Source organism: Filicampus tigris, chromosome 7 (genome assembly GCF_054856515.1).
Source record: "Filicampus tigris isolate MCC_2025a chromosome 7, RoL_Ftig_1.0, whole genome shotgun sequence".
NCBI classification, from domain to species: Eukaryota; Metazoa; Chordata; class Actinopteri; order Syngnathiformes; family Syngnathidae; genus Filicampus; species Filicampus tigris.
Window position 1 is genome coordinate 8,955,187 of NC_141223.1, and position 19,230 is coordinate 8,974,416.

Here is a 19,230-nt window from a genome sequence, read left to right on the forward strand (position 1 = left end):
TATTGTATAATATTGTGTTTAACTTTGTGTAGGTGTACAATCAGCTGCCTCTGCAGAAGCTGTCGGGATATTCGCATGAGATTGAAGACTATGAGCCATATCCCTGCTTTCCTGAGCCCATGCCACAGCCTGAACCTGAGATGTTGGTGGATGTAGAGGAAGGGCGGAGCAAGCGCTCCTTTTATGTTGGACAACCCCCTCAGAAGAATGATGTTTACAACATCTTTAAAGTAAGGTTTTGGACTTGACTGTTAAGTTGGCTACACTAAATACTACTGACACTGACCTGCTTTATTTTTAGGGCATGTGCCTATCGAGCATGGCTTTATAGTATAGAGCTTGTGGTCCATATGTGGCATTCTCACAATCTCCATGCCCTAGAAAAAAAACAAAAATCGATAAATAGGGGGGGGGGACAGATTTGTCTCAAAATTATTCCCACGAATACATCCATGATTTTCACGTTTTCATATCCCTAAATATATCTGTGATTTAAATATTTTTTTTTTGTGCATATACATTGCCATCATCATGACTTATTACTTTTAAGTATTTAATTTGACTTGTGAATTGTTAAATGTCCGTTTGTGGATCAGCGGGCATTTATTTTTGAGACAAACGACATGCAGTTTCAAGATATTCACACACACAGGTTCCAAACATTCAGGAGTAATCTCCCATTTTTTTGTTTAAAAATTGGGAATTGAAATAAAGACAACCAGTCTTTATATGATCTTCTCTTATGTGTGTGTGTCTGCTTTTGTGGCTTCCCGCCTGAAATAACGACGACATGCTGAATGACGGACGCTGGTAATTTATTTCCCTCGAGATTGCTTTGCCTTTACACAGAAGACATTTATTTTCTGCAGCGGAGTAGAAGAAGAATTAGTCGAAGTGTTAGTTTTGTTGTTGCTAATGTTTTGTGACTTGACAAATCTGTCTCTCCATTTCAGGATATTGGAGTCAAGCTTGTGACAAATTCTGATGTGAAGAAACCCCATAACTGCATAGAACATAAAGTTGAACTTTACTATGATGGTATGTTTACTAAAATACCTGTAGATACTTTAATCCCCACTATATCATGAGTTTGCAGCACTAACTACTTGCAGATTTCTCATAGAAAGACTATCTATTTTTGTTCACAAATTCCACCGCTATAGCATAGCATCTGAAGTCTACCATGTACAGTATTGTTTTTAATGACTTTTATACTTCTGAAGAGCTGGAATTGCTATGCTTTACTGTGCATGGGCACAAAGTTCCACTTCCTCGATTGTGAAAATGCAACGCGAATGAGTCCTCGCGAAAAGCGAGTGATCACTGAATTAAAATATACCCCTGGATACTGTCCAATAATGACAGTGAGTGTGTTCCGGAAGCTGATTGAGATTGATTCCTATTAAATGTACCGTAAATGTTTACATCTAGCAGATGTCGTAGATTCTCCGGTTTCCATGGCTTTCAATGTGATGCGGTTCTCTGGCAGTGGAGAGAAAAAGAAGGAGGAGAAGAAAGAGACTATTCGGACATTCTTCCCAGAAACATGGATCTGGGACCTAATCTCTGTTGGGTAAATATGTTCAGAAGGCAGTTCGTCAAAACTTTATTGAAATATTTTGCAATATTAAGTTTCTTTGCGTTGTTTGAGCTCAAAGCAGCCTGTTATTCATTCGCCTGGCGTGCCTGCATGCGTGCGTGTGTATAGCGACACGGGGACAGCGAATGTGGAGAAGATGGTCCCGGACACCATCACCAAGTGGGCCGCTGGCGCTTTCTGCGTCTCCTCTGTGGGCTTCGGTGCGGCGCCCACCACTGCGTTGACTGTCTTCCAGCCCTTCTTCGTCAGTCTGACGCTGCCCTACTCTGTCATCCGGGGGGAAGTGTTGTCTCTAAAAGCCACGGTCTTCAACTATCTCTCCAAATGCATCATGGTAAATATCAATTACTTGTTAAAAAATATATCATGTGACATCTGGTTGTAATGGGACCTTTTGAATAGTATTTGAAATGATTTAATTTTTGTTGTTTTATGGAAACTGGCATCCCCGTCCTGGATCAACTACTTTTGTAGTCTTCAATAGCATTGGGAGAGCAGCCCAGACACCCTTTGTAGTTTGTCCATTGCACATACAAACTCTCTTTATTTGTGGCAAACATAATGGCTATTCATATGAACACATGCATGTTAAAAATAACCATTAATCTAAAATGTTCTTCCACATTAAATGGTGGTAATGGCATGTATTTGTGCCATGTGTGACTTTTTGAATTGTAGCTGCTTCCCCCCCGCATGCCAGGAGATTTCACATCCTAATGTAATTGTTTTCTTACTGATCCTGGCAAATATGTCTGTGTGTCTGCAGGTGAAAGTTACACTGGCTCCGTCTGACACGTATACCTTCAGAAATTGTGACGACTGCCAGTACAGCGTGTGTCTGTGCAGTGAGGAGAGCAGAACCTTCACTTGGATTGTCACACCAACTGCACTTGGTAAGAATGACTACATCACTTCAAATTATTGTGCCTTCCGCTTCTCATTTTCAATACTGTGCTCATCAGTAAATCAGTCATTTGGTGTAGAGTATTACTATTTGAACATACAAGCTATTATTTCATTCTATCCGTACTCAATATTTTGTCATTTACCAGTAATTTTAAGTAATTTTAAGTGTAAACTCAATTAACACTCTGCTGTATGAATTTTTTGTTGCATACAAAAGACAGACACACAAAGAACCAGATCATACAAGAGTCACCATACTTGAAATCCACACAATTATCTGATCATTTTAAGACTGAATAACAATATGAAAACAAGAAAGGATATGAAAAAATGGATTGGATGTGATATTTGAGAAAGAAGCTCAAGAAGCTTTGGACAGTCTCTAAACAGTACAACTACGTAAAAGTACATTATTGGAGGCAGCAGGCACTGTGACTAGTCCAAATTATACCAAAGTGGCTGACTCCGGTATTTATTTGGTTAAATGTAAAAATAATCACAATCATTAAAAAAAAAAAAATCTAATTTAAAAACACACTTTTGGTTAATAAAAAACAAACAAACAATATGTTGTGTTGAAAAATTTTCACCTTGAGTTGATCCATAAAAAAAAAAAAAAAAAACATTGACGTGTACAGTTTACACTAGGAAGACAAAAATAACAGAGTAAAATGTCTTTCAAACTTAGTAAATTGAAAGGGAATGTCAATGTGAAACAAAAAAAAGATGGATTACGCTGTATTTGGAGCACTCGTTGGCATGAAAGCTGAGGAGTTTTAATCGCTTCCATCAAGCGCTGATGAGGACGAGGCTTTGCTAAGTGTCAAATCGTGCTGCTCCATCTCCTCTTAGAGGCGTGCTGACAATCACTTGTACTAACACGTCAGGTAGCATCACTGATGAAACACTTGGAAACGTCTCCCTCAGGGGCTGATCTGTATTTGGCCTCAGTGAGAACAATTTTGGGCTGTGAAAAACAGGGAGGGGGTGGGAGATCATTTGGTATGGGGAGAGGGTGTATTATAAGGAAACAAACGGGGATTAAAGACAGTGAATAAGACTGCAATCTGGGCAACAAAGCAAAATTCAGAGGAGGTGGCGGGGATAAACCCTAAAAATAAATGAGTCCGAAAAGCTGTTCACGGTAAATTTGTTGAAGGCTGGACTGAAGACGCCTGCCTGCATGCGACCTCTGAATAAGACTGTTTGTTTGCACACAGGCAAGGTGGATCTGAAGGTGAGCGCCGAGGCCCTGAAGACCAGCGTGCTGTGTGGCAATGAGGTGGCTTCCGTCCCTGACGTGGGCCGTATCGACACTGTGGTCCGCAGCCTGCTGGTGGAGGTCAGTACCTGTCACATGCAACATGACTGTACATGGCAGCTGGATGTTGACAGAAGATCAGCAGATGTGATTGTCTTTTCAAATTCTGTAAGTTGGTGGCGATTGTCAGGCTGCGTGACTGGCAGATAGCATTTTCTATTGGCAGCAGTGAAGTGAGCTTACACTTGTAAATCCCTCACAGCACCGCTGAACATTGGCTTTGGTTGTCTCAGCTTTGAGGCCGTAGAACTGCCCTGCATAATTGAATTTAAACACAGATGGACTCCAAACAAGGTCGCAGGAGGTTTATCAGCCTTTTGAAGAACCATGCACCATAACCGTGTCTAATGTGAATTGGGGGGGCTCTCTTGTTGTGTTGTGTAATTCATTCCAGTTGAAGAGTTTCCGTGTTGGTTTCTCTTGTAGGCTGAAGGAACGCCTCAGTCAGTCAGTCACAACGCGCTCCTCTGTCCTGCAGGTATGTTTTTACAACTAGAACGCGTTCGGAAAGTCTTGCTGGACCCCAATTTGGAGCTGTTTTACGCACACAAGAGTTTGATGGATTAGTTTTCTTGCTGTCATTTTTTTCCCCACAAAATACAAAAAATAAGTTTTGTCATGATCTGATCAGATTGTAATTTTTCATCCTGTCTTTTTGTATCCATAGGAAATTTTAGATCCGAATGAAACTTTACGTCCTATCCAAAACTTGGATTGTAGAACTTCTTTTTTAAATTCATCATTATCATTTACCTTAGTACTTGAATTTAGTACGTTTTTGTGTGTGATGCCGCAATACAAACAGAACCACCACATGAATGTAGTATTTTGAAAGTGGAAATGTTGACATTGGAGATGTATTCTTTCAGGTGCTATGAGATGAAATTCACTCACTTTTTCCATATTTTTTGTTGACAGAGGGACCAGTGGAAAAGCAAATATCTCTTCTGATGCCAGAAATGTTTGTTGCTGGGTCTGCCAGAGCCACTGCGTCTGTACTTGGTAAAAATCCCTCTTGTTTATGTTCTTGGACCGCGTTTTCATAGAACTCCTCTAAATAGAAGCCCCTAATGATTTTTTTTTCCTGAAGGTGACCTAATGGGCCGAGCCATTAAGAACCTGGACCAACTCCTGGCAATGCCATATGGCTGTGGCGAGCAGAACATGTTGCTCTTTGCTCCCAACATCTTCATTCTCAACTACCTGAAAAGCACACGTCAGCTGACTGAAGAGATTTTGGACAAGACAACACACTTCCTCGAGAGCGGTGAGTCATTATTCCCAACATGGAAGAAAGGATCCAGGGCGCACCACGGAACTCTTTTATTTTCCACGGGCGAATTATGTCATCAAGCACCTCATAAGATCATTATTTGATTTATTTCGACTATCCGGCATGATTATCACAGCCTCAGACTCGTCAATATTTTGAAGCGGATGTAATGCCTTCTCTACTCTAAGATTTTTTTTTATTGTCATGGTGACGAGCAGAGCTTTTCAATGCAGCCGGGGATTGCTATAGAAACCCGGCGGCGCCGTCCCAGTGCAACGTGCGTAAGATTAAGTAGAGCCGTCAAATTGATTGGCATGCCGTGGTTAAAGGAGTAATGGCTTGTAACTATTTCAATTGTTTAATACCATAAAATTGCACCATGGGAATGAAATATATACAGTACAGAATTAGTAAAAGTCAAGCGGCCAGGAGCATCATATATATCTACGGTATATGCAGAGTAATAACAGATCAAAGTTTGAAAGCAGTAAAAATGACTGCTCACGTAGTCCTAGTGTTAAAATCCAATCCAATGAAATGGCATTCCATTGCGTTTATTTGGCTTTATCTTTAATAAGTATATGTTTATTTACGGGCGGCACGGTGGTCGACTGTGCGGACCCTGTATCGGTCTGTCGTGGTGAAGAAGGAGCTTAGCCGAAAGGCGAAGCTCTCAATTTACCGGTCGATCTACGTTCCTACTCTCACCTATGGTCATGAGCTGTGGGTCATGACCGAAAGAACAAGATCTCGGATACAAGCGGCCGAAATGGGTTTCCTTCGCAGGGTGTCTGGGCTCTCCCTTAGAGATAGGGTGAGAAGTTCGGCCATCCGGGAGGGACTCAGAGTCGAGCCGCTGCTCCTCCGCGTCGAGAGGAGCCAGTTGAGGTGGCTCGGGCATCTGATTAGGATGCCTCCTGGACGCCTCCCTGGTGAGGTGTTCCGGGCATGTCCCACCGGCAGGAGACCCCGAGGACGACCCAGAACACGCTGGAGAGACTATGTCTCCCGGCTTGCCTGGGAACGCCTTGGGATCCTTCCGGAAGAGCTGGAGGATGTTGCTGGGGAGAGGGAAGTCTGGGCTTCCCTGCTGAAGCTGCTGCCTCCGCGACCCGACTTCGGATAAGCGGGAGATAATGGATGGATGGATGGACGGTGGTCGACTGGTTAGCACGTCCGCCTCACAGTTCAGAGGTCGTGGGTTCGATCCCGGCTCCGGCTTCCCTGTGTGGAGTTTGCATGTTCTCCCCGTGCCTACGTGGGTTTTCTCCGGGCACTCCGGTTTCCTCCCACATTCCAAAAACATGCATGGTAAGTTGATTGGATACTCTAAAATTGCCCCTAGGTGTGATTGTGAGTGCGGATGTTTGTCTCTGTGTGCCCTGCGATTGGCTGGCAACCAGTTCAGGGTGTCCCCCGCCTACTGCCCAAAGACAGCTGGGATAGGCTCCAGCACGCCCCGCGACCCTTGTGAGGAGAAGCGGTACAGATAATGGATGGATGGATGTTTATTTACGGAAAAGACATTGTTACTGTATTGAAATATTGTGTCAAAACGGCCTTTATCGTATCGAATTGCATCGTTCCAAAATAAGCGATATATCGCTCTGTGTGGACTCATTAGGCCTTGGATCGATACATATCGGTCAAAAAACGTAACGTTATGATACCCCTGGTATTGAGGTGTTAAAATAGAAAGTAAGTCATAAATATAGATGAAATTACATGAAATTATTATTGGAAGCAAAGGAAAATATATAAGCCATGCCGGTCGCAGTTACGTCACAAGCGAGACAGCGGCGGTCAGCACATTTGATTACATTTTTTACAGTTGTTTTTCTGGAAAGGTTGTTTGAGATCAGTAGCGTGCATGTGTACTTGATCGAGCCTTGGATTAATGCGAGTGGTTCGAAGGCTCTTCAGGTTGAATAGCAAGAACTCACGCGATGTGCTCGTTGAGTCACAACTGTCAACATACAGACAGTGGCGGATACACATATAGTACATACAGCACTTACACAAGGGTAAAAATAATGAGAAATGACCTTTTCACTGTCATTTAGGACATAAGTCAACTGATTAGCAAATTCCCGTTTCAAGTCATTATCATCGTTAAATTAATGTTTTTATGAATCACTCATTTCACTACAATGTGCTTCTTGGGTAAATTATGTGTGTCTTACCTTTTTTTTCATGATTTGTGCGTACGCATATTCTACAAAGTACATTTGCTTGCAGAATATGCACATAGTCAGGTACAAACAAATTGATGAGTCTGAGATTTGTTTTTAAACATGCGTTTGCATGAATTCAGCACAAATTTGTGCGAAGGCACAATTAGTAAAGGAGGCACCATGAGGGCATATTTCCTACATGTGCTTGTGGTCGCAATAGAGAATGTGACGGGTGTATTTGTGCGTGTGTGTGTGTGTTCTATAGGCTACCAAAGGGAGCTGACCTACAAGCATGACGATGGCTCCTACAGCGCATTTGGCAAGAGCGACGCGTCTGGCAACACCTGGTCAGTAGGAAAGCGGGGACGTTCATCAGTGATGGTGCTTTGTATATACAATTTACCAGAGGTGGGCATTTTACTAAATGTTGCTGGTCCATCATTCGTCAGCGGCCAGGGTACCGTCCGTCATTTTTCATGACGAACTGAATTGTAATCGTTAGTCAGTCTGTCAGTTAAGTCCGTCAGAAGTCCGTTGGTTGGTCAGTTGATCCCCCCAAAAAAACGTCAGAATAATGAAAACTGACCGATGAAAACCCACTTCTGTCATTCATCAGTCTGTCATTTGAGTGTCCTGTCATTTGGTAATTGTCAGCAAAGCGACAGTTTGACAGACCTGTCCGTCAGTCTGACGGAATGCCCACCTCTGCAATTTAAAATGATAGGCACTTGGGTAGAAAAAAAATCAAACATTACTCGGTTGCGGAAACAGTTTTGAGAGCCTTGAAGGTAAAAAGCCCATTGATCTAGAAAATGATGAAAAATCCATTCCAGGGTCAATCTGTCGCCATTTTAAAACTGTAGAGAAAGTGTTGAGCAATTGTACAGACGAAATTGTCATACAAGTGGAAAAAGAAATTAACCATTGTTAGAATCAACCAAATAAGCATGATTCATACACAAGATCATGTAGATGGATATTTTGGGGAAAGGTAAAAAACATCAACATCATCAGGAAAACACCAATAATACCAACATTTTTCCTCTCTGCCATCGCCCTTGTGGTGCTATCATTCAAAGAAAAAGAAGCACAACCATACAGCATCCCTTTCACTCAACTGAGTGTTGCAAGACCTACGACTATCTCACGTGAAGCTATGGATGATATCACGGCAGAGTTTTATTGCGACTTAGACATCACGTTCCACTTTTGCGATTCCACCGTGTCAGAAGGTTTGTGTACACCCCGGCAGTTAAGTGCACTTGCTGAATGTCTCTACGAAATGATCATAGACTTATTTTTAATTCAAAGTGTCAAGAGATCACTGTTGTTACGTTATGGCTATCTGGAAAATTTGGATTAATTCATCTGCCAGTATTACACTTTTAATTTACTGGCACAAAAACATTTATATTGTATTTAAGGCTAGCACTGATGTCACATTAAACCTTGATGATGATCTGAAATGACCAAAAAATAGCAGAATAAATGACGTAACACACAATATAGTGCAGTTGCATCAGTTGTTAAAGAACATTTTGAAGAAGTGCTTTGTTATACGGTGACTTTATTCAGCTTGAAGTTCACACTTAATTTGATACGAGACTGAAAATGGCAGCCGAGGCAGGCGTACACATCTTTCTGTTTTTGGCACCAGAAAATATGCTAGACATTTACTTTATGAGGCTGCTGCCAGAAAATATTAATATTTGCGTTTAATGGGCTTAAAGCACATCGCCTGGGGGGGGGATTGAACAAACGCTTATTTATTTTTTTTGTTCCTGAAAGGATGCTGGGCAGTTTGGCACTTGGTGAGCATGTATGGGGGTGGCGTGTTGTGGAAACAAGGACTCAAGTGTCCAATCACATTAACACTTGCTAAGAAAGATTGGACAAAAGAGCTAGAATGTGTTGTGTTCACATTCTATAATGGGGAAAAACAAGTTTGACTGCACCCATCACATCAGGCAGCTTTGCAAGGCTTTGGGGGCTTTTATGTTAAAAAAAATAATAAAAATAATAATCTTATTTTTTTTATATAGCACCTTTCAAGGGGCCCAAGGATGCTTAAACCATAAAGTCACAGGAAGAGGGATGAGGATGTATTTATTTATTTATTTATTTATTGCGTCTTGGCCCGCGACCCTTGTGAGGATAAGCGGTAAAGATAATGGATGGATGGATGGATCCCTCTTGGCTTCCCTCTACAATTCTAGACAAGGGGTCTTATTTGCCAAAGATTTACGTGTGCAAAAACGCATGTACCCTTAAACCCAGAACCGAGTTTAGCATTTCTGGCGGTCCATTTCTGGTTGAATAATTGCAATCATAACAATATTGCAGTGACATCCTGGTGTGTCACATTGTTATGATATTTAAATGATTTTGTGAATATTTGAGTTTGCACTCCAAAACGTTGCTGCCCCTCTGTCAGATTCAGCTGAACTCTCTTGTAGCCCAGAGGCTTCATATCACACACAAGATCGTTATGTAATTGTTCTATGGCTGGGTTCATTTCGGGGTTACCGCCACAGGCGCTCTGTGCTTTAATTTGTTTTCAAAAGTGTGTGCGTGTGTGTGTGTCTCTCTCTCTCTCTAGGCTGACCTCCTTTGTGATGAAGTCATTTGGTGGAGCGAAGCCTTACATCTTTGTAGATCCCAAGCACATTATGGATGCCAAGAAGTGGTTGTACTCAAAGCAGGGGCGTGACGGCTGCATCAGATCCGTGGGGAAACTCTTCCACAATGGCATGAAGGTGATGACGCCAGTATGGTCCTTGACATGCTTGCACATGATGAACCCAAACTGTAAGCCACATTGTGAGCACTCGGACAATCTAAAATCCAATCTATTGGAGTGTTAGGATGTACAGATGAGTGTGTGTGCGCTTGTTTTCCCTCGGCTTCCTCCGTGTGGATTTCTTGAGGTTGGGAGTAGGGTTGGGTGATGTTCAAATTTTGACACCGTCTTACCATCTCCTCATTACAGAGGTGTACGGTAATACCGTCACTAATTTAGACTTACTTTGTAGCTTGCGTGGACCACCACAAGTATGTCTTGTTAAAGGTCACCGAGTTCACTGTGTGTTCCGGTTGTGTTGTTAATCATCTTTTGCGACTAGATTCTTTCCTCATATCATGACACAAACAGAATATCAGGTATTGCCTGGACATGCCAAATGCCAAATTGTCCACTCGCCATTAATCTTAACGTCAGCGAATGTCACCGGACTCGATTCTTATCTTGTACTTTTCCAGGAGAAAAAAAGCATACAGTGCATACCATGTATACTCAAAGAGCTTTAAGCCGCACATTCACTTACTTGCATGCTTAATCTACGAGAAGACGGCCCCCCACCCCACGCAAAGGCTAACGAGAGAGTCTTGATACACTGCCGTGGTTGGGTTTATTGAAATCGTACTGCTGAACAATTGATTTAACGGTCATTATAGCTGGCAAACTAGCTCACCTCGGCTATTCACATTAGAGGCTGATATTTTTTGGGGAATCCCACAGGATGGGAGTCAATTTGCGATTGAGACGGTACAGGATAAAAAGTTCACGGGAAGAGACTGGAGTGGGGGAGTCAATCCTTTTTTTTCCTTTTTTTTTTTTTATGATGGTGTTTAAAGTGACACAATTGCTATTTTTAGACACCGTGCGTTACTGTGCTGTATTGACTTAATACCTCTCAACCCTACCTCTCACATTAATTCCTGCGGCTACAAAAGGCCTCTCTCTCTCTCTCGATATATATATATGTATATGTATATGTGTGTATATATATGTATATGTGCTTTGTTACAGCTGTAGCTGTTGTGAAAACTATAAAATGTTATATGAATGCATCTTTTAATGTCCTATCAGGGAGGAGTGAGTGACGACGTGTCCTTGACAGCATACATCGTTGCCGCCCTGTTAGAACTGGACTCCGACATTAAAGTGAGTCAGACGTCCCTCCCATTTTGCATTTGACCGCCAACCTCATCGAATGGATCTTTTCAATGTGTGAATATAGGTGGATATTGTTGCCACATTGCCTCCTGTGTTTTTAGCTGTTTGTTGTTTACACCCTCCTGGCAGCAATTGTCAACACTCCTCTTCAGAATTTATTTACACTCTATAACACAAGATCCTTATGGTAGTAGGTGTCAAATGTCATTCCAGTGGTTGGTTTATTTTTTTTTTTTTGCAATTATTGCAAGACGGATGGGCATTGACAAAATATTGCTGTGGGGAAAAAAAATCATATTTTTGTTTTTTAATTACCACAGTGCCTCTGCTGGTTGCATCCAACTAAGCAATTTCCTCAATTTGTATGAAATTTATCAATGTACTTTCTTGGGCAAATATTCCACTGCTCACCCTCTATAACGGGGGCAATTCCAAGTCGACTTTAACTATGATGGTGACTAGATTTGTTGAGCCCACAGTAGAAAGAAGCAGGTGGGATCTGTGAAGCGCATGCAAGAAATACAGCATAGATGTTTTCCTTACTGGAGCAGCACTTTATCACCAAGCCACCAAATTACACTTGTATACACACTATTAGTCAATCCACCGTGTCCCCACACTGACATCACTGAACATGAGAATGTGTTGCTCGTCCGGAGCTAAGACTAATACTACTCTGTCCATTCAACTGAACTGCTTTGCTTACTTTTTGGCTTTGACTTGTTTCAATGTAGTGCATTGCTTGACAGCGGCTTTGGATCTTCACCCGGCTTAGCTGCCAATTTGTGGAAGGAGGAACTTGTGTTGTCGATGTTATTCCAACAAGTGGATGAGAGATTTACTTAATTGTGTCATTTGAAATTTGATTGGTGCAACCATTTTCATACAATCTACCAAATTCTTAACAGTCATTCCAGTCAATTATTATGCCCTTCCCTCTTTGCAAGTTTGAAGTGGTTGTTCTCACTTGTCATATGGTATAACTTGGACAAACATAATCGCTGGGACAGGGAAAGGAATGAAAAATACTGTGTGCCTAATGGCTACCTACATCTGTGTTCAAAAGTGAAGGGGACAAGTAAAATCATTGGCTTTTCAAATGCAATACCATCTGAAAAAAATCCTTCACTCAGTTATCAGAGGAGGATAATTTCTGTATTATTCTTATTGAAACAACCAGCCCACTTGGTCTCGATTGTGTGCCATTTCACTGCTGTTCCAAGTTAAAATGAAATCTTATTGAAAGAGGACGTATGAGGGAAAGCTTACTTTTTTTATGGAGAGGCTGCCCATCAAGTTTACAACCATTTTTGATGAGGTGCCCATGCCTGAAAATGTTTGGAAGTGAAAAAATTCTGTTGGGAACCTTCGCCCCGGTCCCTTTGCTCGCAATTTTATGCTAACACCAGAACACTGCATATTCTCAGTTTGAACTATTTAAAGGATGCCAGGAAGATCAGAGCCGTGGAGCGCTTTTCTGCAAGATGTGGAAGAAAGACTAATCCCTCCAAAATGGTTCCTATTCTTTATACTCCCTTGAGCTGCCAACACACAGGAGGGCAGCTCTGCCTAGTCCACGTGACAATGTGTGACTTTATGGTTTTAACTGGTCCCAACTAGATATGCCTGCAAGGGAGCTGGTAGATAGGAAGATGCTGAGTCAAGAGTAAAGGTCATGGCGACACAACGGACTAGCTCAAGTCACCAATCTAACTGACGAAAGCCGTTCCAGTTTTGGTGGTGTCACCCAGAAAGATCCGCACGACGGTCATTCATCGTCGAGACTATTAGATCCCTTCTATTTTGGGGTTTGTTTTATGTTTTATGACAGGATCCTGTGATCCAGAGGTGTCTGGGTTGTCTGAAAGAGGCAGCCGGCCAGCTGGACAACTTGTACACCACAGCGCTGATGTCCTACAGCTTCACCCTGGCTAGGGACGAGGAGATGAGGAAGAAACTCATCACCTACTTGCACCAGCAGTCCACTACAATGGGTACATCAGAACATTAGTCACAACGCACAAAGTGGAATCACTTTCAAGTCTCATTTCATTTTTGTTGAATGGAAACAGCTGTGAGTATGCGCAGTGCAAGCCATACTCCGCTTGAAATCTACGAGCACAATAATTGCAAACTTGAATTTAGCTCTGACAGTATCAAGCAAGGCAGAGTTTTATAGTATCACAATTTTTGCGCTACTCTTTTCTGTCGTGTAGCTTCATTACTTTACCTCAATGTTGAACAGTGTCATTTTGATTGCTAATGTTCTCATGGCAGGGGGAACCCGCCACTGGACCCGAGCGGGGGCCTCCGAGAAAGGGGTGGATTCTCTGGAGGTGGAGATCACCTCCTATGTGCTGCTGGCATTGCTCTCCGGGCCCACCCTGCCGGATTTTGGCCTGGACTATAGCAGCGGCATCGTGCGCTGGCTCACACAGCAACAAAATCCGTACGGAGGCTTCTCTTCCACACAGGTAGGCAAAGCTGCGAGCAGGAGTTTGGAGAAGAGTCTACCATCCGGGCAGTCTAAAAGACTCAGTGCTCTTGTGCGCCTCAGGACACGGTGGTGGCCCTCCAGGCACTGGCGAAATACGGCGCTGCCACTTATAGCGTTGGGGGCAGGACTACAGTGACGGTGACGTCATTAGGAGGCCTGAAAAAGGAGTTCATAGTGGACCAGAGCAATCGGCTCCTGTACCAGGAGGAGAAGCTGAGCGACGTCCCTGGAGAATACACCATTAAAGCCGAGGGACAGAGCTGTGTTCTGGCACAGGTACTATCTTACATGGCAACACATCAGCGTTTTTTGACAGGACAACCTGTCAAAAATCGTATCCCAACAGGTGAGTCATTGGGTTAATTGTTGTAGGGGAAATTAAATTATGAGCATTTTATACCACGAGGGTGGCACGGTGATCGACTGGTTAGCACGTCCGCCTCACAGTTCAGAGGTCGTGGGTTCGATCCCGGCTTTGGCCTCCCTGTGTGGAGTTTGAATGTTCTCCCCGTGCCTGCGTGGGCTTTCTCCGGGTACTCCGGTTTCCTCCCACATTCCAAAAACATGCATGGTAAGTTGACTGGACTCTCTAAATTGCCCCTAGGTGTGATTGTGAGTGTGGATGTTTGTCTCTGTGTGCCCTGCGATTGGCTGGCAACCAATTCAGGGTGTCCCCCGCCTACTGCCCGAAGACAGCTGGGATAGGCTCCAGCACGCCCCACGGCCCTTGTGACGATAAGCAGTATCAATAATGGATGGATGGATGGATAGGTGTGCTTGTGGATATCTGTCTTTATGTATATTGCAAGGGAGGGAGGGAAGGATGGAGCCGCTCTTTCTTCTATGTTGTATTTTGATGTTTTTATTGTACAGCACTTTGAGTTGCATTTTAATGTGTGAAAAGTGCTATATAACTAAAATTTGACTTGATTGGATTAAAGATACAAATGAGTAACTTAAGGTCTAATAAGTAGCCCTAGTGTCTTATAATTAGTGTTATTTCATACAGATTGACCATTGAGGCACCTGCAGTAATTTGATTCCTACTACACCTCTGATTTTGATTGTCTAGTTTAAACATCATACATTTGTGAGATAAAAGTTTAAGAGCACATTTTGTTCCTGTCCCGTTCCAGATCTCCATGCATTACAATATCCCCCCTCCTCCTGACTTTTCCGCCTTCAACATCTCTACTACCACCATGTCAAAATGCAACCACAGCAGGCCGCAGCTCATCCTCTTTGTCCATGCCAGGTAAGTGTGTGCCTGTGTCTGCCTCTGCCTGTACAAATTAGCCATTAAACATTTTGTATAACTAAGAAATAAAAAAATGCTTTGCATACATAAAATGTCCTCCAAAGCGTTTTGAATCCAGTTATCTGCAATTAATGTATGCTGTGTCCCACGTGATACAGTATAATTAATCTAAAGTAATATTGTAAAAAAAAAATGCTTTTGAGTTTGATTACACACAAATTATTAGTGAATTTGTATTAGATAAATGGGTATCTTCTGGACAAAATGGTGACAAAAAATAGGTTGTATATCAGAAATGTTAATTAAAAAATTTTCTCAGCATTCATTATTTTTAAATGACTGAATTGTATGACAGTTTTGAGGAAACAATATTTTACACCATTCGAAAAGACTTGTAACTTATAGAATTATATGGTTATGGGCCGGGCTGATTATCGGAGTCTTTTTTTTCTTCCTACATAAATATGTGGGACAAAAAACGTTCTCATTCCCACCAAATGTGTGGGTATTTATTTGAGTCCTTGTGAGATTTGTGCACCTGCCGTGCAGTACTCGCAATCCTTCATCATTTAAACAGGGGCATGTAGACTTTATGTATCCATATAGCTTCCATTCACCTCCTTTATACATAGGTGTATTGAGTGTGTTGATTGTGTTACCAGAAATAAATAAGTTACATATATCTACTATGACGGGTGGCTTTTTTTTTTTTTTTTTTTTTTTGCCTTGAGCACCTACCCGTAATAATGTCTATGCACGCGCTAAATCTTGAATTTGTTTGTTTACTTACAATAGTTAGAGAGAAACCATTTTGGGTTTGCAGGTACCAGGGCCGGAGAGAGGAGACGAACATGGTCATCATTAACATCAAACTCCTGTCCGGACATATTTTGACTAAAAGCTCTCTGGAGTCGGTGAGTTCATATTTTTCTGCTACCCTCAAATATTTGTGTTACCTCTTATCATTTGTCCTATACTGATGGCAGTTTATTGTGTGATGCTCTAGTTAAAGAATGACCGCTCAGTGAAGCGTGTGGACCTGGATGAAGGTTATATCAACATCTACTTGGATGGGGTATGTTTTTTTTTTTTTTTTTTAAATCCATAAAATGTACTGTATTGAAAGCAGGGACTTCACAAATTATATAGTGCTTCTTTTGTTGTTTGGATTTTTGGTTGTAAAATATGTCCACACTACCAAAGCTTGTAATAAGCGGATTCCCACCGCAAATTGTGAGATTGGCACCTGTAACAAAAGCCGTGACCAAGTGGTTACAGTCGTCACTTCCCACCGTGTGTACTCTGGTTCAAGAGTCAAGATCACTCCTGAACACACGGCTACTGTGTTCTTGAGCACTTTTTCTTGCTAATATACCTTACTAACATAACATAAGCCCTGCGGAGGGAGAGGTTCCTGTTAATGAAGACTACTGTGGCATTTGTGCCCTCTTTATTATCAAGGTGATCAGTACAGTATATGCACGCTTGTATGTTATTTGCACTGTAGGCTCTAGGCACTGTGTGACATGGGGCCATTTTCGTACTGGAAGTGGCTACATTTTGAGTCATGTGGGCGAAAAAATGGCAGAGGTGGTCAGAGAGGATTTAAGAGTAAAATGTTGACGCTCGGAAGCAATCGTTATGGCAGATGACTCGGATTGAGGCTGGTCTGACCTTCCCTGCAGGGCACAAAAGCGTGATGCCAGACATGGACTGGAGTACAATACAGTGGTATGGGGTTTTGTAACGCGTTTTGTAACTAGGATACATATCTTTTGTTTTGATTTGTATTAGACAGACAAATGAGAAAGCACTCACTAGTGATAGCGTGAAAAACGCAGTAAAAAAACCATTTTGTAGCAAATTCATCTTTTAAATGAGAATGTGAGATCACACTTTATGATTGTTTTTATTTACAGAAAAAGACGTTTTCCCTCTGGTAAATTTAATGTGCAGTAAATAGTTATCGGGTTTGTTTTAAGTGTTTTATTTCTTTATTTTATTTCACACTATGGTGTGTTTTCACTTACCTGTACATTGTTATATATTTATTTTTAACCACACACTGGTAAAAAATATAAGTACAAATTAATCTGGGGGCTGGAATGGATTCAATGCATTTCCATTCATTTCAATGGGAAGTTTTACCTCGATTTATGAACGTTTCAAGTCACACATGGGCTTTCGGAACCAATTCAATCGGTAACAAAAGGTTCCACTGTATATGCCTCATATGGGCCAAAAATTGACCTGCAGTGTGAACATATACTTAGAGTGGGTTTGTTAGTTTTGATGATAATTTATTTTTTACTGTTGGCTGTCCTCCATTATTTTCTTCAATTTACTGTGCAGTGCTCCTCTGATGCCACACTATTCATGTCGTGAATCCAGCTATCACCCTCTCAACTAGGTACCCCCACAATAGAAGCGGAAGCCCCTTCAGTGGCGTGTGTTTTTTGTTTGCAGCTGAAGAAAGGTGAGATGGTAGTTTACAGCATGACACTGGAGCAGGACATGCCTGTCAGGAACCTGAAAGCAGCTGTGGTCAAAGTGTATGACTACTACCAGACAAGTAAGATCCTCATTGCTTACAATCATGTCAATGTCTGTCATATTTTCCAATGTAACTGACTTGTAACTTGACCGTACTTGAATACAGCAGTTTATAGTAAATATTTTTATTTATATTATTTTATGTGTGCGGCTTTACCTTGTTCTGCTGTAAAACTTGAATTTCCCCTCTTGGGATGAGAATGATCTTATCTTATTTGCAGGTGATGAGGCCGTGACAGAATACACATCTCCCTGTGCAGAGAGTAAGTCACATGGATCTGGAAACATTTAAGTACAATAATTCGGAATTTGACACATTTTGAGAAAATATATGCTAAGCCGCCAAGATGCATTTAATTCAGAATAACCTCAGGCTCTGTGTTTTGCTTTTCCTGTAGCTTTTTGCAACAACAATAGAAAGAAAAGAAGGGCTAGCCTCAACAAGAGATGTTAAGAGACAAAGAATGTGAGAAAAGATGTGAAAAGCCCCCAACTTAACATAAACCATACTTAGTTAGACAGTGGTTAACATGTTACATTTTTATCATGAAGTTTGATAAAAGTTTAATCAATTAACATATATTTTTACTGTGGCCTGTATCAAATATTGTTACGAATGTTGATTGGAATTCTACGAGTGCCGTAGAAAAATTATGTTTGACCTCAAAGGTTCCACTCTAATTAAAAAAAAAAAACATAAATTCAGTTAATTTAACTGGTATTGATCAATTTAAATGGTAATACTAGTTAAAATGGGAATCATTCATTTGGTTAGCCTTATGCAATACATACTGGATGACCATATAGAGTAATATGTAAAAACAATAAAAAATTGTGTTTGCTTTGCAGGTGACGTTATCAACGAGCTTTAAATGAACAAAAAGAGGAGGCTACACAGATTCATATTTGGGAGACCAGATGTTCATCCAACGTAGACGTCTTTTTCTTTCCTGTGTTTGGATTTTAAGGGAATCCCTGTGATTGCAAATGATGTTCTTTCCCTCTCTGTGTTCCTTTATTTTGAAAATATGAATTCATTTATTAGTTATTGCTGGCTCGCCTCAACACTGGAAGTCTTTTAACATTTTTAACCTGCACTGGAACCAAGAAAATCAGACTGCTCTGGAACAGTTTTACTAGTATTGACAAATCCATGTTTTTAACTCAAAGTGGAGGATGATACATACAAGGTACAAATAACTGTGTAAAAACACAATCTTTAGGAAAAAGTAAAATAGTGCTATGTGTATGGGTGTACCTTTTTTAAAGTAGCTACAATTCATAACCACAATACCATACAATTTGAAATGTAACATTCATGAAATAAAATGGACAACAATTTAAAAAATCGTATTTTATTGTTTCATTTCAATAGTATACATCCATCCAGGCACCTTCTTTTATACAGTATTTTTCTTTTCTTTTAAATATAGAAAACATCAGCACATCTTATTTTTTTCCCCCAAAAAATAAAATCCCAAAATTTACATTTTTCATTTCCCCCCCCTCTAAATTCCATACATTTTAACTTATTCAAACGGTTTCACCTTTAAACTGTTCAGATCACCCATGGGGACGAGTACGATTAGACAGGTGAACAGGCAGTATGGCGGATGCATACACTTGTCCGATTCAAGTTGAAAAAGCTCCTCTAGTCGTGAGAGCAGCCGACCAAAGCAAATGTGCCAAAATA

At 41.3% G+C, this 19,230-nt stretch overlaps 1 protein-coding gene across 2 annotated transcripts in view; it reads left to right on the top strand.

Moving 5' to 3' along the window:
• LOC147144681 (alpha-2-macroglobulin-like protein 1) overlaps nt 1-18,890 on the top strand; it is a 31,749-nt gene extending 12,859 nt beyond the window's left edge. Inside the window, exons 16-36 of one of the 2 annotated variants that reach the window (XM_086036467.1) lie at nt 33-230; nt 954-1,038; nt 1,432-1,573; nt 1,709-1,934; nt 2,367-2,493; nt 3,727-3,848; nt 4,254-4,305; nt 4,746-4,829; nt 4,918-5,094; nt 7,540-7,621; nt 9,874-10,030; nt 11,143-11,217; nt 13,061-13,223; nt 13,507-13,703; nt 13,787-14,002; nt 14,863-14,981; nt 15,808-15,898; nt 15,991-16,059; nt 17,451-17,556; nt 17,759-17,800; nt 18,387-18,890. In XM_086036467.1, coding sequence (XP_085892593.1) covers nt 33-230; nt 954-1,038; nt 1,432-1,573; nt 1,709-1,934; nt 2,367-2,493; nt 3,727-3,848; nt 4,254-4,305; nt 4,746-4,829; nt 4,918-5,094; nt 7,540-7,621; nt 9,874-10,030; nt 11,143-11,217; nt 13,061-13,223; nt 13,507-13,703; nt 13,787-14,002; nt 14,863-14,981; nt 15,808-15,898; nt 15,991-16,059; nt 17,451-17,556; nt 17,759-17,800; nt 18,387-18,409 — 2,553 coding nt within the window. In that variant the 3' untranslated portion in view covers nt 18,410-18,890. The remainder of the gene's footprint in view (nt 1-32; nt 231-953; nt 1,039-1,431; nt 1,574-1,708; nt 1,935-2,366; nt 2,494-3,726; nt 3,849-4,253; nt 4,306-4,745; nt 4,830-4,917; nt 5,095-7,539; nt 7,622-9,873; nt 10,031-11,142; nt 11,218-13,060; nt 13,224-13,506; nt 13,704-13,786; nt 14,003-14,862; nt 14,982-15,807; nt 15,899-15,990; nt 16,060-17,450; nt 17,557-17,758; nt 17,801-18,386) is intronic. The other variant, XM_086036468.1, reaches the window with a different exon arrangement.
• Nucleotides 18,891-19,230: the final 340 nt, after the last annotated feature.